Raw genomic sequence first — 17,749 nt, 5'->3', positions numbered from 1 at the left:
TATAATTTTGTGACTCTCAATATAGCTAGTCTGTGCTTTGTCTTTTAAAAGGGCCGTTTCTTATTCTAGTGATATTATTAATTAGTTTAATATCTTTAAGATTATCTCAGTACTTATATGTGATTACATTATAGTTTTAACATTGGAATTATCTTAGTAGGAAAGTTCTAGATATTGATCCCTTCTTCTTGATTGTAGGTGGTTGTGGGTCCCAAACAAGAAAAATAGGCCCACCCACATCTTCAGGGACAGGTATCGCGAGCAACTAGCTTCCATGTTGCCAGACCAGGTATGAAAATGCCTTATTTTACGCTTTTACGAACGTACATATAGGTTTCGTGAACTTTGAAATATAAACATTGTTCCCTAATGTGTTGTGTACTTCTTTTTTGGCTGTTGTAGATGGTGTGGCAGCCATATGAAGCTCATTTTGATGACCTCTCACCGTGGTGTGTTGCAGGGAGGGCCGTATGGATGGCAATGGTGCCGCTTGTATGTTTCCACCTAGTAGAGAGACATACACCGGATCGTGTCGCTCGTCAATTTGGGATGATCCAAGAAATTCCCCGCGATGTTGACACTAACAAAGTGCTTCATGGCATTGATTTAAGGGGGAAGATCGGTGTTGCTTGGATGTAGAAACATGCTGTGCATATCCTTGAGTGGGGTAATCGCCTTTATCGGCGTTGTGAAGCAGTGCTTGGTGATATGCCTCCACAACACGAGTACCACGACTGGTTCAAAAGGGTGACTCGGAGGTTCATCGATAGGCCTGGTGCTGTAGTGACTCTGCTGGTAACTTCTCAATGTCTTCTACATCTTACCATATTTCTTACCATGAAACCACTGTTTAGAGAGCATGATGTATGTTACTACATTTTTTGCTTAGCACTTTATCTCCCTTTAATTTGCAATTATCAGTAGCAGAACCAATTCAGAACCAACATTTATTTTATTATCGATTGGCATTGTTGATTTCGTATTGCATTACTAATGTGTGTGGTTTTTCCATGTGCAGATTGAAGGATACGTCCGTTTGTTGAGGCGTCACCCAGTGGGCACGGAGGACCACAACGACATTACTGAAGTGCTGACGGCAGTGCAGGCGATGACACGTGTCCAACCTCCTATCCCTGAGGCCCCGATTGAGGAGGCAGCTATGCCTGCCGGCCCAAGCACGAGCACAGCTCTGGCCGGATGTCAATCTCGTCCGCCTGTTGCTACCCCTCGGCTTGTCCCTACCCCCGATCCCTCTCCATCCACCCCACATGCATCCGCCAGCCCCACCATCCCTTCATCCACCCCATATCCATCCCGACATCCATCCCCTACCGCCACCATCCCTTCACCCAACCCACATCCAGCTCCTACATCCACCATCCCTTCACCTAGCCCACATCTAGCCCCTACGCCCACCATCCCTTCACCCACCCCACATCTATCTCCTTGCCCCACCATCCCTCCACCCACCCCACTTCCTTGTCCTGGGCCTGACGTTTGTCCACCCACCCCACAATCATTTCTTCAGCTGTCACCCATTCCATCCTTTGACTTGGGTATTAATCTAACCCCACCTGACATGCAGCAGGAGCCACCCTCCCATAATTCGTTTATTACCCCTTCTTCAGCCATTGACTCACCCCATGTTCAGGCTGAGTAGTCGGTTGGGTTACCTACTGTGGCTGAAGGTCGGCCTAAACGCATATCAAAGGCACCTCCGTGTGGGACAGGGGGGCACAAACATGGACACAATGTTGGGCCTGAGGCATCTGACGAAGGACATGCAAGACCTCCTCCTCATTATACGAGACGGCGTAAGATTCAAAAAAGGTATCTAAAAGCTTAATGTGAAACAACACACTTTATTCCATTATTATTTCTCTTTTCACATTTCAATAAGATTATTTTTGTTTTCAATATGGTTTCACATTGATCCGTGGCTTTGTTCTTCACACACAGCCAACAATTCTGTTCTTTGTATGGATATAAAAAACAGGGTGGGGGTGCCTACACTTTGTTGAAGTTTTTAAAATACCACTAGCATCTCTGTTTATTTTGTTAAATATTCTTTTGTGATACATTTTTATGTAATATGTGTTTTACTTCAAGTATTTGACAAGAATGTCTCTAGACAATGACTGTTAATCTTTTATCAATCTATTGGTTAGACGACCAGAATGATAATTAAAAATATGTGCTTAGTGGACAAGCACATGTGGCTTAGTTTTCTGGGCATGTGTAGCTGTAGCATGGGACACAGCACTCAGGGATCAATCATAACATGTAGTGCTAGTTGTGCTCGGTTTTGGGCTTCTATTCTCCTCCAAAAGAAAAAAGTTTAGGAATTCTATCAGGTTTCATAATGCTTTGGATCCTACAATTTGATTCCTCCAAGCATTGGTTTAGTAGTTCTCTAGGTTTTATGAGATCCATGAGGTGTTGGATTTTAGAGATTATTTCTTGGAATTATTAAGTGTGTGGAATGAAGTTAAAATATATTTGGGGAATAGTTAGATATTCAAAAAAGTTTGGATATTTTAAAAAATAAAAACCAATAAAGATGAAAGAGATGACATTATTAGAGGTTATGATCTCAGTTTTAAGTGGGGGTGCATTCTAGTGTTAGCTTGGTTACCTTGGTAGGGTTGTAAATGAGCTAATTAGAGTAAAAAATTGTTTTTATTTGTTTAGCAAACTATTCAAGTTGAAGTCTAAGTTTAAGCTCAACAATAAAATAAGTTAAATTCAAACATAATAATGTGTTCATAAACAAATTCGCGAAATAAAACTAGATTTAACGATTTATATATTTACTTGTGTAAATATATACTTACATAGACTTGAAACTGTATTGAATAACTTTGTAAATAGATTTATATGATATCAAATTATTATTTATAGTTTTTTTTATAATATTATAAACAATTCATTTATAGTAAAAATTCATAAATTTGTGAAAAGATCAAAAATTTTAGACATGATTTTACCATATAAAAGAAAAGAATAAGTTAATTAACTAGCTTGTCAATAAACTTGAGCTTAATCAACGAGAAAATGAACTAAATTTGAACATGTAGTCTTATATAATAATGAGTTAGAACTTGAATTATATTCAAAATAAAATTAAAAGAACAAGTTTGAACTTTTAATATTCCACTCAATTTTCTTGCTTATAGTTTGTGCATTACAATGTGATATGAAATTATGCTGAATGTGTGCTTTTTGTGTATTGTTGGATTGTGAAGACATGAGATGTTGATTTTCTTTTTCTTTTTCTTTTTTTTTCTTTTTTTTGGATTTACAGGGTTGGGTTACTTAGATGTTGGCAGTTGAAAACAAAAAAACTAGATTGTATAATTTTATTTTGTTTATTTTCAGTTATATTTTTGGATTTACAGGGTATTTACTCCTCGATGTTGGCGGTTTAGTAGAAAACAACCAGAGTACAAGGAAGAGCATTTTTTTTTTTTTGTTTATTTTTCTTGTAGAATCAAATTTCCCTGTTTAGTACGTATCGAATTAGAAAAAATAAAAATAATGAATTTATAATTTTATATATATATAAGAAAAGAGATATTTAATATATTTTGATTTAATGTGCTAATACTGCTATATATATATATATATATATATTTGTGTGTGATATAAGAGTAATAAAAGAAAAAAAGAACCTATATTATTATTCTTCTTCTTTAAACAACGTACATTTTTTTTTCTTTCTTTTTTCTTTTTTTTGGAGAAGGATGTATTATTCATTTAGATAAATGTGGTACATTTAAAAAAAATATTGGGGACGAATAGTGTAAATTTATCCGTACTTGAAATTACCTGAAATTAGTTCTCAAATTGGGGTAATAAAAAAAAAAAAATCCCAGTAGAACTCGAGTATCTTATACTCGATTTCCATAAATAGAAATCGAGTCTCTGGGATTTTTTTTTTTTTTGGGTAGGTATTCCTGCAACATGGGACCAGAATTAGTTTTCCCCTGCAGCAGATTGACTAGATCCCTTACACATCAAACAACTACATACAAGCATATGATAGGCAAAGGGAGCATACATTAAAGTTCTACAACCAGATTAAAACAGTAACTATTCAATAAAATTATAGTTGCCCTCTTAGCACACAATGGCAGTTCAATACTAGAAGGGCCTTGTGGTTGAACTTGCCAAAGTAGTAGCTACTAATGCCAAAGTAATATCATTGTTCGCATTATAGGAAAAAGCTGCACAACGCAACTAATGTAACGAGTACAATGGATAGTAAATAGTTCAATTATCCGTAATTTACAACAATAAACAAAATAACAACTAAGTTAATACAACATAGTCTACATATTCGCCTAGCGGAAGCTCCATACTGATATAACATATTATACATAGTCACCTAACACTTGTCCATACTGATACAACATACTCTACATAGTCACCTAGCACTTGTCCATACAGAAGATAACGACAAGTCCCACATACAATGTCACTTACCAAAATCGAGTCTCCGCTCGCCTGACAAACATTAAATACGGTTATTAGTTTCCAAATGCAAAGAACAAAAACCAAATGACATTCTGAGTATATTATATAAAATTAGTGACGGCACTTGCCTAGTTTATAGCACTACCACTTGTCGAAGCCCCACGGGAATTGGGACAGCATCTACGGTTATGCCCCTCTTGATGACACACTCTACATTGTTGCCTTGGTTGAATCTCCCTCAAGTCCGAATCTTCCCTCCAGCTTCCCCGTTCTCGCCGTACCCCATCCATTTCATTCCTTATCCTTGACATCATAGGACGACCTTTGGCCCGCAACAATAGTGGGTCAGGCACCCACCATGGTCCGTGAACGTCCCTCCATAATGACTCTGACTTTGGCACCACAAAATTATGTGAATATGTGAGAATGACGTTGTTCAAACTGTAACATGGGTCAATATAGCTGGGCGCATCGAGATGCAGACCTTTAAGAACTTTAATTGCATGTGAACAAGGGATCTTCAAGTTTTGCCACTTTCCGCAACCACAAGTTCTATCAAATATGCGCACATCATGACTGTGATTTCCCCCTCTAGCTCTATGGTCATTATACGGGGTAACCACTTGATATATACCCTCTGCATGATTATAATTCCTCAGAGTGTGTCTTGCAATTTTCTGCTCATTTTTGTTATAGATCTCCATTGCATAATCACTCCACACCTTACCTTGAGAGAGATCAGAAGTAATTTGTTTATGTCGATTGTGGAAATATGCAACAAGTTTAAAAAAAGTGAACTCAACCATTGTAGCAATGGGCAAACCGCGGGCACCTTTAAGTACCCCATTAAAGCACTCAGAGATATTAGTTGTCATTGCCCCGTAACGTCTTCCACCATCATGTGACTGGGTCCATTTGTCCAGATTCTCACTCATTAGATATATGTATGGCATATAACGTGCAATCCGGCAATCAGTAGGGTCTACACCCCTCAGTAAATTAATCTCGGCCTCCTTAATGGTTTGCATTATGGACTCAAATTTAGCTTCATGAGTCGCATACCCAGCTTTCAAGGCCAATGCCTTTAGAGTTGGGTATCAAAGTGTGTGTTGAAGTTGCTAGCAACATGTCGAAGGCAATATCGATGATATACCTGTTCTCTTCCGTCTTGCCCTCTAGGCCACTCTCGAATGGCGCATTTGATACCTTTATGTCAGTCAGAAATAATGCAAATGTCCTTGTTAGGTATAACACGCTTTATCGAAGTCCTGAGACACTCTAAAAACCACCCCTAACTAGGCCTTGACTCCTTGTCCACAATAGCAAAGGCGATAGGCAAAATCTTTTGGTTAGCATCGGTTGCCATTGCAATCATTAATACCCCTTTGTATTTACCATATAAATGAGTTCCATCAATACTGATCACTGGCCTGCAATACTGAAATGCAGCAATGCATGGAGCGAATGCCCAATATACATAGCGCAGTAACGTAGTACCTTCTAATGGCCTAGGTATGGTTTGATAGCTGTACTAGGTACCCGAATCCTGATCCAAGTATGCCAATAACAACTTTCGCAACCTTTGGTAAGACTCCTCCCAATCCCCAAAAATCTTAGCAATTGCCTTTTGTTTTGCGTCCCATACTTTATAGTAAGAAAGCTCATGATCATACTTAGTACGTATGATCTCCCAAAGCTCATCAATAGGAGTAGTGTGCTTTTGTCGCAATCTTCCCACAATTTCTGATGCAACAAAAGTAGAATCCATCATTTTACCGTCTCTTCGTAGCCCAAAGGGTATACAACTTTGTGGACCCACATAAGATGCGACCATCCACAGACCATTGAATTTAGGCTTCATGTATGCCCCAACGTACCACTTGCAGTTGTCGTCAACGCACGCGACGCACAATTGAGTTCTGGTCGACCTTTGGATGGAGAAATTTCTATTATCCTTTGCTGCGTATATTATCAATGCACGCTTCACCGCATCTTTATTTGCAAAAGTCAACCCTTTACAAAAATGCATCCCATCTTGCCAAGTACAAAGAAATGGTATCTGAAGACATGAAGGATTAACCATATCTTCCCAAGTATTTGCAGAGAATGAGTCCGCAGGAGGTCTGTAGCCAGTGGTCGTATCTGTATCATACTGAACACCAATATCATCATCATCTGCATCACCTTCATCATGGTACTCCATATTTTCCTCTTCAAAATTAGGAATGACTTCATGCTCATCCACATCATTCTCAAAGTCGCCTTGCTCAATCCTCTCTTCGTACTGATCCATATCATCAATATTTTCACCATCATTCGCAGCATGATCTTCGTCTTCGTCTTCGTCTTCCTCCTCTAAATGTGTCTCTTGAGAATAGAGGGTTTCACCAGTATTCGCAACATAATCTTGAGATGGGAGCGTATAACCTCCCATTGCATACCCTCCCATTGTAGTGCATCCATCATCTAGGGCTGTAAATTGTAAAGCTGTAGTTGTTTGTTGCACCACCTCAGTAGTGTTGTCTACACCAGCCTCCAAACTTACATACAACTCAGCAGCATTTACTTGGGGCATTTTCTGGATCCTATTAAACATTATCTTTACATGTTTATCTTCTTTAATTGCCATATACCTGTAATTTATCTGTTCATGACGGACTTCTTGTGGGTAACAATAAATAATCTTGATGTCATACCAAGTAGGGTTCAATTTCAATTCGTCCATTATTTTCCTCTTCAAATCAGTCAACGTCTTCAACTTACGACGTAACATTATGTAGTAGCATTCGATACCCTCCCCTCTAAATGGGAATCCGTCAGTCCCTTCAGAATTGTAAAGGGGTCCACCGAAGTATACATTTATATCAATATTCTTCAAAGATTGTGAACCTATTAGAGAGCCAAGTAAATTTATGTTAGTGACATATTTGATCTCTTTCATTTAACATCAATTACAAAATCTTCTCTATCTACTCAAAGTACAAAAATCACAACTTCTAAAAGTGTAACAATTGCATATACTCACCCCACATCACATACAAACACACTCAATCATTATAATTTTGTACTCAAACAAATAAAAAAACTAAAGACAAAACTCACCCCCATTACAAAATTTAAACTCAGCTCTAACAAAAATATAAATAAAAATATCAAACCAAACAACAAAAGTCATGAGGATGTGCAAATGAATGAGTGCAATTATGTAACAACATCATTCAAGTAATTTTAAATTAATGGCATACCCTATTACACTACTATTAATGAAATAACATAGAGCAAGGTTCATCAGACAAACAAAAAAAAAAAAAAAAAAAAAAAAAAAAAACACTAATGTGAATATGATCATGATCAATCAAATTAGACATATCATCTAATTTCAAAATCAAGGCATTAATATACAATCAAATATACCAGATGTGATATAGAAACTCAAATTTCATCCAAATTATGGAGAAAGGAAGCAGATAACTTCAAAATCTAAAGCAATAATGATAAAGCCTAATTATGCAGCACAAGATTTGGTAACTAAGGTAAAACACTAAATCTTGAAAGGAAAAACAACTCTAGGGATTTAACTACTAAAGGTTTAAGGCTTAAGGTGTTGTCAAGAATTCTAATAACTTGTTTTTTTGGATCACAACACATAGATGAGTTTTTTTATTTTTTTTCCCAAGTTTTTTATTTTGTTTTTTGTTTCTAAATTAAGTAAGAGAAAGGCTTCAAGATCTTCATTTCGTGACTGCCCTCTCTGACCAAAAAGTTGTTGTTATTGTGCCTTGTATAGGTTGTTTACATTTTCTACAAATGAGAATTCACAACCTACAAATTTGCATAGGAACAAGAACATTTTACTCAAGTGAAAATATTGAAGATAATATAGTTGTGCCAATTTCAAACGGTCGCATTTCACTTATTTAAAATCACCATTGAATCAAATTATATTCGTTTTGAAGTCCTATATGCCTACTTTTCAATGAAATAATTTTCACTGCAAAATTCATTATATATAGATGGAGAAAAAGCTAAGAACAAAAAATCATCAACTTGTCATATTTTGATAGACTCGACATCTTTTAACAGCTTTCGAACTATATGCCTAAGTTTTTAAATTTTTAAAAATTTGTCCACAATGGGCGAAGTAGCCAGCCGCCAGGTCCACTCAATATATAACCCAAAGTTATCTCTCTTACTGTTTTATACGCAATTATTCATGCCAAATTCTATAAATTGGATTCACATATCCATTATTGGGTAGAAGAATTTGTGTGCAAGATTGAATAAGAGAGAAAAAGAAGAAAATCTCCCTCCATATTTGGAACCTATGCATGTCTACTCCATATTTCTATGTGGATGGATTATTAGTGGATTCCTGTATCTTTCTCTAATATATATATATATATATATATATATATTTATATTTATATTTATATTTATATTTATATAAATATATTTATATTTAGCCTATTTATACAACTATATAATTAAATATTTAAATATTTATATAAATATATTTATATAAGTATTTATATATAGTTGTATAAATATAAATATAAATATAAATATATTTATATAAATATTTAATTATTTAATTATATAGTTATATAAATATATAAATAAATATATGTATATATAAATATTTAATTATATAGTTGTATAAATATATAAATATAAATATAAATATATATACATATTTTTTATAAGGAAACAAATATACATATTTTAATACAAACAAATATCTTATCAGGAAACAAATATATTTGCCTAATACAAACAAATATTTTATTAGGAAATGGCATGACAAATTCAATGCAAACAACACTTTCTAAAGCAGCTATATACACTAAACAACTAATTAGAGAGTGAGGAGACCCTTACCTGACATGATGATGTGCAAATGTACTGTTGAGATTGTATGAGAGTGAGAGGAGCAATGTTTTGCTGCTAAATATGTATGAGAGTTTATGAGTTTTTGTGAGAGTTGTTGAGAGAGGTTCTGTGATTGAAGTTCCTGAAGGTGTGAGAGTTGTTGAGGTTCTGTGATTCAAGTTACTGAAGGTGTGAGAGTTGTGTTCAGTCAAAATATTCTCTGCATCTGAGAGTAGTGTGAGAGTTTTTTATTATTAGTCTAATATTCATTGAGTACGTTCCTAAACAGACAAAACTGATTCAAAATGGTCTGAGAGAAGTTTTTGTTGCTTGTGCTAGTCTAATATATTCTCTGAATATGTCTCAAAATAGACAAAGCATTTGACATTTTTTGTTGCTTGTGCATCTAATATATTCTCTAAATATGTCTCAAAACAGACAAAGCATTTGACATGACCAAACAACCAGACATGACCAACCAGACATGACCATTGCCAGACGTATAGGGCTTTGAAACTCGAGCCTCTAAGACTCGGTTTCACTTTTAGTAAACCGAGTCTCAGAGACTCGAGTTTAAAGCATAGTGGCGTCCACGTGGCATCTACGTGGAACTCGAGTATCAAAAACTCGAGTTCCACGTAGACGCCGTCTGGATTTTTGCCACATCAAACTACCTAAACCGAACCTTAGAGGCTCGATTTAGGGGCCCAAAATCGAGCCTTAAAGGCTCGAGTTGCTAGAAATCCATATAGTTTGTAAACTGGCCCTACTAACTATATAGTTTGTTTTTTATGGGTAATTACCCATTTTCGCCCACACTAGCGTAATTTACCTGTCTGAGGCCAGCTCGTTTCAGTTTCAGTTGGCCTTTCTAACCCACAGATAACACCCACAAGTCCACAACCACAGATCAAAAGCCCCATACCCACAAATCCCACACAGAAAATCAAACATCAAACACTCTACAGAATCACAAATCTAAACCACAGAGAGAAAAAGTAATCCACAAATCAAAAATAAAACATTCAAAATTGTGATCTAACAGTAAGGGTTGTCCTTGTCCTTGTCCTTGAGGGCTTTGCAACTGAATCTCCAACAACGCTGCAAATTCTGTTGAGGTTAAAAGGGTGGGTTAAGTGAGATAAAGAGAAACAGGGATTTTTGTGAAAGAGATTGGGAGGGGAAAAACTTAAGGAAATTTAGGTATACATCGATGTGATTTGGTGGATGTTGAAATACCAGATCCAGCTCCGACACGTCGAAACTCTCTATCTCTAATCACCGAATTTGGTTTAATCGGTGAGCTTGCTGACCCCATCAATTTCAAGGAAAATCGAAGCTTGAGTTGAACACCCCACCCCAAAACAGAGTCACATTTTAAATTATCTAGTTGCTCCATGCCTTTATCCTGTACATTCCAACCATGAATCTTCAAGCATGTCTCCTTTATGAGAACGAAGGCGTAATATTTTGTTATATATATAAACTAGTCACTAACCCCGTGTTCTACACAGGAACTTACCTATTTGTGAGGTAAACTAAAATAATTTTATAAAATTTTAAATTGATTAAGAAACTATACCATTGCATGATTTGCTTTTGTCTGAGTTCAATTTGTGTTACAATTTGATGAAGAAGTCATTATTTGATCGTGCAATGGTTTACAAAAAATTTGTCAGACAATTTTAGATACTGCAAAAAAATAACTCAAAAATTTAGATATTAAAACTTCTGAAAGACCAAAAAAATATTAAAGAATTAGATGATTAACTACTTAGAAATTATTGAAACAAAACAATATATATATATATATGACTAAACAATAGAGAAAAAAAAAATGAGTTACATTCAAAATAACAATTTCAATTATTGCAAGCTTTTTTATTTTGTAAAAAACAGTTAAAGAGAGTTTGGTGGTTTATGTACGAAAATTAATTTTTTTTAAAAATACATGAAAAACCATAATTTTTTTTTTTTTAAACAAAGTAGAGGAGAAGAAAATAACATAAGAAGAGCTTATACCTTTACTTAAAAAAAATAAATAAAAAATAAATAAAAAAACATTGGGGTTTGCATTACTTTTATAATGTTCATGATTAACTTCACAAATTTGAAAATAACTTATCAACGTTTAAATTTGAGTTTAAATTGGACTTGTTAGAGAGATAGAGTTTTACTCCTTATTAAATTTGGATTAAACAAAAATAATTTTGTTTAAAAAAAATGATAAATTTGAGTTTAAGTTGGACTTGTTAGAGAGATAGAGTTTCACTCCTTATTAAGTTTGGACTAAACAAAAATAATTTTATTTATATAAAATTATAATTTACTTAAATATTGTGCTAACGTGAAAAATTGTGAAAGTTTTAGAGATTTCAATTTTTTGTATATACATATAGATGATAAATTATATTCCCAGTTGTGCCATCTTGATCTTCCAAAACAATATCACAAGTCACACTCCATCCCCTAAAATCAAAATCCAAAACAACAAACACTATGACCAAAGTTTCGTTTCTTTCTATCTTAATTCCCTCTAATTCTAATTTGCACGTTTATTTATATTAGGCCTAGGTCGGTTTGGTTCCATCGGATTTAAGGACTAAAGTATGGATTTCCATTTTCTGTTGGGAAAAGGAATTAATAATTTTATTTTTTACAAAAGGATTACTTCTTTATTTTGTAGTGTAAAAAAAAAAAAAATAAATAAAATAAAGTGAACGGACCAAATTATTTATAATACCCAAAAACTTTAATTTAAAAAAAAAGGAGAAAAGAAAAGGGGTTTACATTACTTTTATAGTGTTCATGATTAACCTCGCAAATTTGGAGATAAATTATCAACGTTTGAGTTTAAGTTGGACTTATTAGAAAGATACAATTTTACTCATTGGCAAGTTTGGATTAAACAAAAATAAAATTTTTTTTTTTTTAAATGATGAGTTTAAGTTTAAGTTGGACTTATTAGAGAGATGGAGTTTTACTCCTTATGAAGTTTAGACTAAACAAAAATAATTTTATTTAAATATTGTGTTGACATTGAAAATTGTGAGAGTTTCAGAAGTTTCAGTTATATATATATATATATATATATATATATATATATACATTAGGCGCCAACTCGTGCAATGTACAGTAAAATCAATGATAATGAAACATAAAGAAACATTGGGTTATTTTCTTAATATATCTTAGCATCCAAATGTGGTATATAACCTATAAGCTAAATAGAAACAAAAGAAAAAATGTTATCTATTGGTGGTAAGGAGATTCTCATAAAAGCCGTTGCCCAAGCCATTCCAACGTATGCTATGAGCTGTTTTCTCTTACCCAAAGGGCTTTGTGATGAAATTGAAGGCATGATAAGAAGGTTCTGGTGGGGGCAAAGAGATCAAGAATCAAAGATTGCTTGGGTGAGCTAGAAGAATCTTTGCAAATCCAAGCTAAAAGGGGGCTTGGGGTTTAGGAACTTCCAAGCCTTCAACTTGGCCATGCTAGCAAAGCAAGGATGGAGATTGCTCTCTAATCCCCATTCTCTTTTAGCTTGAATTTACAGAGCAAAATATTTCCCACATGGTGATGTATTGAACTCAAAGCTTGGCTACTGCCCATCTTATGCTTGGCGTAGTATTTTTCGAGCTCTAGAAGTTATAAGGTGTGGCACAAGATGGAGAGTGGGGAATGGTCGACGAATTCACATTTGGGATGATAAATGGCTCCCTACCCCTACTGCCTATAAGGTCGTCTCTCCTCCGAGCCCTTTTGATGATTTTCCAATGGTCTCAGCTCTTATAGACCTTGAATCTAGGAAATGGAAAGCTGAGCTTATTCGTACTTTGTTCCTTCCTTTTGAAGTTGAGGCAATTCTAAACATACCACTGAGCTTCAACTTGCCGGAGGACAAACTTATTTGGGTAGGAAATAGAAAGGGTGTTTTTACGGTGAAGAGTGCAAATTACATTGCCCTTGGTTTGGTAGATGTTATTGAAATTGGCGAATGATCTTCTGGTGACCCAAGGACTCCCTTGTGGAAGAAAATGTGGCATCTGAAGATTCCAGCAAAGATTAGAATCTTCGCTTGGAGGGCCTGCATGAATGGTCTTCCTACTCGACTGAACTTATGTAAAAGGGGGGTAAAAATTGGGCCATTGTGTCCTATTTGCGATCAAGAGATGGAATCCATAACCCATGCTTTATTTCAATGTGATTTGGCATTACAAGTGTGGAACAGATGGGAGGGTTTCCCAGTGAATATGCGAGGAAATCAGCTTGATGTTTATTGCTCTAAAAATTGTGAATGAGGGCACGGTTCAAGACTTGGAGATTTTTCTTGTAACGGGTTGGACAATATGGTACTGCAGAAACAAAAATGTCTTTGAGAATGTAAGTTACTCAGATGAACAAATTTGGTGTTCTGCAAACACAATGAGGTGGGAGTTTGAAGAAGCTTCGGCTGTGTATTGTCAGTCCCAAATTAATGAAGCGACTAGGTGGGAGGTTCCTCCATCGGGGTGGGTCAAAATCAATGTGGATGGTGCTACTTCCAGTGATGGGCGTCCATCTAGTGTAGGGGTGATAATTAGAGACAGTAAAGGAGAAATAGTGGCAGCCCTCTGTGAAGTCCTCCAAGGCCAATATTCTAGCCTGGAAACTGAAATAGTGGCTCTAGAAAAAGGGATCCTTTTGGCCAAGGAAATGGCGCTTACACAGGTCATTTTTGAATCTGATGCACTTACAATGATTCAAGAAATTCAGTCAAAAGAATCAAATGGCAGCCTAGGCCATTTATATCAAGGCATTGAGGACCTCCTTAAGTCCTTTAGGTGTTGGAAGCTTTGTCACTTGAGAAGAGAGCACAATAGGGTGGCCCATAAGCTTGCTCATCATGCTAGATATTGTGCTGCTAGTCAAGTGTGGAAGGGATGTTCGCCCCCAATGGTCCGACACCTAATCCAAATGGATTGTGCTTAGTCTTTTGGTTGTTCTTGTCCCTGCTGGTGCTGTTTTCTTTGCCTTTGTAATATCTTTTTCTCTCATCAAAAAAAAAAAAAAAAAAAAAAAAAAAAAAAAAAAAAAAAAAAAAAAACAAAAGAAGATAAGATTAGATGAGTATAAGGAATCAAAGTACATATTGAGGCATTTTATGTAACACCTAGCATATATAATCATTTGTTTTTACATTTGATCAAGATAAATAACCATTAGTTCTTCCTGACATAATCATTTTGGAAGGAAAAAAAAAAAAATAGAGAACTCAAAGCATGACAAAGATGCGATGGAAGAATTATGCATTAGCATTGTTAAAAGTATATAGTATGTGCGGCAATTAAATATTTGAATTAATAATAAAATGAAGTGTATTTTTCTAAATATTATCTAAAGCATATATTGCAGACCTTAAATTGTAGTCCAGTGTTGAGCAGCAATGAATCCTCCATCATAAGCATGCATTAGGTAAGACTGAGTAATAAATACAGAAGCAAAAATACTTTAAAAAGAAAAGTAAGTTCTATTTACTATAGATTACTTTGAAAATACATATTATACCACATTCATTGTTCATCAAGCAGATGTAGCTCAGAATTTATTTGGAGCGCATAAATTCTAGTTGAAATCTTAAACTTATGTGATCAATTATTTTCATAAAACTACACCTCAATATAGATTCAACCTATCCAACAATCATGTAGCATTGATCTCATTTTAAAAATTCTATTGTAACCAGCAAATCCAATTGTGTATGAATGTATACATATGAAGTTATTGATTTTCACTCAATTACAACTTAATATAAATTCACCTTTTACAAAGTTACACAATGTTGTTAATTTAATAATTTCTCTTCTTACCATTACATTCAATTGCGTGAATCTATACATCCAAAGTTATGGATCATCATAAGAGCAACTAAGTTCTGGATGTTAATTATGAGGAAGGTGCATCTTACATATTAAAAACATTGAAATTAAAATTCACTTAAGATACCAACAACAGAAGTAAGAAAGAAGTGTATAATCAAAGCCATTCAGACATTACAACCATTAGTAAGTAGTTAATGCTTCCATAGCCCAAATCCAAACACCCACAAACAGAAATAAATATGAAAAGTATGTACTAGCATAAATCTGACATAATAAGCCATCTGCTACATTTGGTTGAGTGATTGTATACCATGAAGGAAACTACCACAAAAAGAAAAATAAAACATAGGACTCAAATTCAATTCATCTCCTTTTCATCCATTTTCAAAGCAACCAAACAGAAATTGAAGCTGCAAATTTTCATAGAATCTTGCATTTGTAAGCAAAAATCACAAGATTGAGAAGATAAACCACAATTCAAAAGATTTAACTTTTAACACCAAAATAAACCCAAAAAAAGAAAAAAAGGAAAAAAAAAAAAAACCTCAGATATTAGAACTTCCGAAGGGCCAAAAAAAATTTAATAATCAAACTCAGAAATTATTAAAACTCAGCAAAAAAAAAATGTATGACTGCAAAACAGAGGGAAAAAAGAGATAAGAGTGGCTACTCTTAGATTGCAAATCAGCCAATCAAATTCAAACATTAAAGAGTGACATGTTCCACAAGAAAGAAGTCCATGGTTGCACCAAGAGACATAATAGTAGCATGGGCTGATAATGAGAATGCACTCACCCTGCATAAGATTGTATAATGAAATATCTACTTTTAGATATATTGCCAAAACAAGGAACAATGACTAAAAAAATTGTTAAAATATAAATTGAACATATTCAATGCTAAACAATGCTTGAAACTACACCAGTTTGCAATTTAACATAAACAATTAATGCTTGGGACTCACTTTGTAGTTAAGATATCATTGGTGGATTTGGTGAAGTTTAGATACAAAACAACTTTAGGAAAGAATAGAAAACTATAAGGATTTTCCCTTATAATTCCTAAGTGATGGAAAGTTTTGTCTAGGCATTTCCTCGAACACTTAGAGGGAGCAGATAACACAAACCTCCAATGTAAATCTTCAACATTTAAAAAAAAGAAAAAAAAATGGTTAGTTTCAAATTCAAAAGTTGAAAGATAGTTTCTTCAAAAGAAAAAATTAGAATAAGCATGGAGTTTTGTCTACAGCCGTTAGCACTAAAGTTGGCTGCCCAAAAAACCTTTTTATAGTCTAATTACATAATTTCACTCAATTTTCAACAAAGTAGGACATAATGTGATCCTTTTTGCGCTTACAACAGAGTAGCACAAAATGCAAAGAATTTGAATTTAATTTTCAGATTAACCTCGGATTTTGAATGATCAAATGCAGTAGTTTCAAAATATTTTCTGACCTTTTCATCAAGGGGATACAACAGAGATAACCTTCTCCCTTCTCACTATCTTTCTCTTCTAAATCAAGATTTAGGGGTTGAGACTTGAGGGTGTATGTGCATGATCAAAGAATACCTTTACCAGTTGCTTTTGTGGGATCCCGGTAGTAGATTTATCACTCTGCCTTATGTATGTTTTTCTTTTGGTTTTAGTAGTTTCTTTGTTTTAATATACATTTAGAACAACCGAATGAGCTCATGCAAACTTTCTATATATTTTACACACAAAAAAAAAAAAACAAAAATTATTTTTTCTATTTTACACACCCAATTTTACAAAACACCCACATCAGTCTATCTATTCTACACATCTATTCAATAAAATATTCATTCTTTTACAATTTTTTATTATTTCCTCACTCACTACCCCTCTCTCTCACAAACCCAACACTACCAAAAAATATTAAAAAATTAAATACACGAGCTACAGTAACCGAAAATATTAAAAAATTAAATACACAAGCTATAGTAACCGTGCATATGCACGGTTACTATAGCACTTGTGCATTTATACACAATTTTACACTCACTGATGTGAGTATTTTTTTGCTCAAAATGTGTAAAATTGACTACTTTATGTATTTTGCATGAGCTAATGGGGTTGCTCTATACGGGAAACGGTGTTAAATACTGAAACTTATATTGGCAAAACCTAAAGTCACAATTGTTCAGTGTTGTTTAAAGTAAACGTCGTCTAAATTTATATAGTCACGTGGCATAATGAGGAGCGGTCAACAAAAAGTCAAATGTTTGAACTATTAGTTATTATATATATTTATATATATATATATATATGATAACTTGTATAATCTAAGTATCTAAGGTTATTATATGTATAATATTATTAAGTTCAAAAAGAAAATATATATTGTTGTAAGATGTTATCAACTTTTTACTATTTATGAAGATATTAATTTTTTTTAAATATATTAATTATATAATTTTTTTAAATGGCATTTTAAGAAATTTTATTAATTAAAATATGATGTCATTCCACCACTTTCTTAAAATGGAATACTAAATAAATAATTAGAAATAGTAGTTATGTTC

General features: G+C 34.2%; 1 protein-coding gene across 1 annotated transcript; it reads right to left on the bottom strand.

Moving 5' to 3' along the window:
• Positions 1-6,007: 6,007 nt before the first annotated feature.
• LOC126696169 (uncharacterized) lies at positions 6,008-7,105 on the bottom strand. The gene is made up of 3 exons (XM_050392945.1): positions 6,675-7,105; positions 6,557-6,618; positions 6,008-6,468 (listed from the first exon to the last, which is right to left on the bottom strand). The coding sequence occupies exons 1-3, from the start codon at positions 7,103-7,105 to the stop codon at positions 6,008-6,010; spliced, it is 954 nt and encodes a 317-aa protein (XP_050248902.1).
• Positions 7,106-17,749: the final 10,644 nt, after the last annotated feature.

Source organism: Quercus robur, chromosome 8, assembly GCF_932294415.1.
Source record: "Quercus robur chromosome 8, dhQueRobu3.1, whole genome shotgun sequence".
Classification (NCBI taxonomy): domain Eukaryota; kingdom Viridiplantae; phylum Streptophyta; class Magnoliopsida; order Fagales; family Fagaceae; genus Quercus; species Quercus robur.
The sequence above is the reverse complement of the archived record's forward strand: the minus strand, read 5'-3'. Positions and strand labels throughout refer to the sequence as shown.

Coding starts and splice junctions, on each gene's coding strand:
- LOC126696169 (XM_050392945.1), bottom strand. CDS start 7,105: ATGGCAATTAAAGAAGATAAACATGTAAAGATAATGTTTAATAGGATC. Junction 6,619..6,674: donor TTTGAAGAGGAAAATATGGA/GTACCATGATGA, acceptor AGTATGATACAG/ATACGACCACTGGCTACAGA. Junction 6,469..6,556: donor CAAATACTTGGGAAGATATG/GTTAATCCTTCA, acceptor TTGCAAATAAAG/ATGCGGTGAAGCGTGCATTG.